Source organism: Gavialis gangeticus, unplaced genomic scaffold, assembly GCF_001723915.1.
Source record: "Gavialis gangeticus isolate Ggan-Ray unplaced genomic scaffold, GavGan_comp1, whole genome shotgun sequence".
Taxonomy (NCBI): Eukaryota; Metazoa; Chordata; order Crocodylia; family Gavialidae; genus Gavialis; species Gavialis gangeticus.
Window position 1 is genome coordinate 14,832,525 of NW_017729001.1, and position 3,613 is coordinate 14,836,137.

At 48.7% G+C, this 3,613-nt stretch overlaps 1 protein-coding gene across 1 annotated transcript in view; it reads right to left on the bottom strand.

The window, feature by feature from the left end:
* Positions 1 to 3,613, bottom strand: part of LOC109290420 (carbonic anhydrase 15-like) — a 34,265-nt gene that overhangs the window by 17,236 nt on the left and 13,416 nt on the right. Inside the window, exon 2 of the mRNA XM_019506917.1 lies at positions 127 to 162. Coding sequence (XP_019362462.1) covers positions 127 to 162 — 36 coding nt within the window. The remainder of the gene's footprint in view (positions 1 to 126; positions 163 to 3,613) is intronic.

Below are 3,613 nucleotides of genomic sequence, written 5' to 3' on the forward strand. Positions count from 1 at the left end.
AAAGGTGGCCCCATCTTCATCTACCCCACCCCCCCGCCATGAACGCGCAACCTGTGTGCTCACACTGCCCTCAGACATGCACTGCTCCCACACTCTCAAGTGCTCGTAAACCATTTCAGGACTCACCGCATTTAGGATCCTGAGAATCGTAGCACCACTGACCTGTGGAAGAGAGCAGAATTCAGAATGGGAGGAATGAAAAAGGACAGGGAAAGATCCCCATTTTTATTTTATTGTATTTTATTTTTTGTAAGGGGAAAGAGATCCTGGAGCCTAACCTTTCCTGACCCCATCATACTATGCAACAGTGTTGTGCTTGCAGAAGAATGTGCATCAGACACAAAGACCTGGAAATGCCCCTGGTGCTAGGAGACAGCCCACCGAGGAGCAAAATGTCCTGGCCTGCAGTTCTCCAAGCATCTTAGTGGAATTGCTCCAGAGCCAGAACAAGATTGGATCTCATATAGAACCCTATAGGGATCACCATCCAACCCAGATGTCACTCGGGCTTCCCAAAACAGCTGTGACAAAACGCATCAGAGATGGAGGGCTGGGGCGGAGATCAGAGAAATTATCCAAGATGGATTCTTGTTTGTGTTCAGCCGATTAACTGCTAGCCATTGCTGCTTGCTTTATGCCATCACTGAAATGCATCGCTGGTCCTTTCTGCAGCAGTCGACCACCGTATTGTTGATATTTGACCCTTTGGGGGACGATGCTAGTGTTTAGCAGCAGTGGTGGTGGCATGTTTAGACCAACAAGCCAGCTTTGTCACTAACTCCATGCTTCTCCCATAAATCATTCCATGTGAAATGACACCAAGGAGCTTAGGTGAATGAGATCATGTAGCTGGTCCCACCCAGAATGATAAAAGTACGTCTCTCAGAGCAGCAGCAGCTCCCGTGGGTGAAACATGTGCCTTTTTGCTGGAGATCCCCAGTTGGAGGCTTGCTAATGACAGTGTGGCCTTGATCTGCAAACACACCTGAGCTTCACCTTGACAAGTGTGAGCCAGCCCATCAGTTTAAATTGAAACACTCGTGGAAAGCAAAGCACGGGGCCTACACGTGGCAAAGGTTTGTCCTGTGAGCATTATACTGCATTGTACCATTAGCTGGGTAAGTGCCTACTGGTTACACAGGTGGTTGGAAGCCCCAGCACCCAGAGCAATACTGGGGCTGCTGGTACCAGTTTGCTCAAGTACATCACGGCTATAGAGATCATCCATCCCAATCCCATCACTTCCCCAAAACACTCCACTCCAATAGCCCCAAAAGCTAACATGCAAGAACATACCTGCCCCCTTCCTCTGGTGGCCTACGACAGCAGAGAAGGAAATTGAAAAGGAAGAGTGTTGAAAACCAGCCCAGAACACATTAAATCCAGTGTCCCATGGATGCACGCTATCACTCTGTTCTCACAGAACATATGCCACATGCTGTCATTACTATGAATAGCACTGGAACGGCTGCATTTGTACTGCAGGCTCTGTGTGTGCCCAAAATATTTGCTAAAGGGGAAAACAGACACTAAAACTAGCAACTAGTTGTTGCATATCCAGCCACATCATCAGTCCTCTTCTGCTGCTGGTAAGAGCATTTGTCATATTAAACCGCTTGAGCATTTATTATGTCTGTGCAGGCCCTAGCCCAAAGGGGACCCGACCCTGCTTAGGCCTCTAGATATGGTCATGGTATGAGTTAAATAATAATGCTGATATTCTGCTTGGTGCTTTGTTATATTTTAATCTTAACTTTACAGTCGTCCCTAGAGGACTCAAGCATGTGGAGACCTCGGTGTATTAAGTGTGGTACAAGACAAATAGTAATCGACAGTCCTGGCCCTGAAAAGCTTGCGGGCTGAAGGCCAGAGCAGGTAAATCAGATGAGCAACTTGGGAGAATGGGATCAGGGAGGGTGGAGCAGGAGGCTGCACAGGCAGTTTGGAGCAAACCGCAGCAGTGATCATGTCAGCACAGGGGCCGTTTGAATACACTTGGCGATTGGTAACAAAAGGAAATCGCGTGCCTGAGCTGCAGCTCTCCGGAGAGGTTTCACCCCCCTCCCTGGCCTTTCCAAATGCACCAAGGACAGACTTTGCCTGGATGCAGAGAGCTAGCACAAAGCATCTACCTGCACTGGTCAGAAGCAGCATAAAACCATGGGCTTGTGCAGATCATAGTCCTTATGCTGGTCATGTGGTGAGGAGCGAGTCCAGCCCCTGAGCCTGCTCCCAGCTTGCAGGGTACAACCCAGCTGTTCAGTAAACAATGCACTCCACAAAAGAGAGTGGGGTGTAATGCCAGGGGCATACAGGCCATGAAACTATTAAAGCTTCTTTGACTGAGCATCTTCTTGGACAGGAAAGACAGGGGCTCCATCACCAGGCTACAGTCAGCACACACACGCCACAGCACGTCTGGCACTGTATTGTGGCCATAAAGCCTAGAGGCACCAGTCAGGGTAGGGATTCCTTGGGCCTGGTGCTAAAAACATGCATCATGAAAGTTTGGTCTGACTCATTTAAGTGCAGAATGAGAGACAACAGAGAGGTTCAGACAGGCTGGGGAAACACAGGGTAACAGCAAAGCGCCGGATCAGGGAAGTTCCCCAGCTTATTGGAACAAACCAATTCATTTCAATCATAGAGATGCCATTGATTTTTTGCCAGATGGCATCGTTGAAAGGCTAAATGACCAGAGACCCAGTACTCAGGTCTTCAGGTTTGGATTACATCCCCCAAAAGCCTGCTGGAACCATCAGACATTGAAGGATTCAAAAAGAAAAATACAGCACACAGCTGAAAAATGTCAGTGTCTCCCATAAAGAAAACTGGAGCTGTTTAAAGTGGTTAATTTAAAGTTAGCCCAGAGACAAACTTGCCCTTTCACATCTTACCACTTCCCTACATTTACCTGTCACTGGCTAGCAAATGTGCTCTGTATTTCCCTGACTGTATGTGCTCTCAAAGGGGAGATATGGATTAAAATACCATTGGTTCTGAAATACCAGGCTCCAGGATGACCCTCCGCCTAACCCTTCTCATTTTCCACACTGGCAAATGCAATATTTCCCAATCACTGGCTGCAATTTTCATCCACATGCTTTTACCCCACTCTGCCTCACCTTACTAGAGGCTGTTGAGCCAACCTACCCCCCTCACCCCGGCTCCTGCAATAGCCAGCTAGACATCTCCCACCAGCCTTAGAGACTGCCATTCATTACTGCTCTACCAGGCCACACAGCCCCTTGTTTATAGTCATTTCTCCAACAGTTAATCCATGTGCCACTGCTGCTGCCTACTGCCATTTCAATTCATTCAAAGCTCAGGATTTCCCGAGATGTGGCATCCGTATGCTTCATAACATGCCAAACCGAGATTTGGACAGTAGGGACATGTTCAGGGAGGGCCACAGCCCACATCCAGGCTGCTGCATCTTGGACAGGTCTCAAGACTGTCAAAACTAATGCTCTGCCCAGCTCCCTTCCAGGGCTGACTTCTCACAGACCTACAGACCTCTCTACCACCCTTTGCGACATCTTGTTCCAGCCAGACCAGGGAGTATTGAGAGGTTGCAGAGGATGGTGCAGGGGTCATCATCTGACACCCCCCC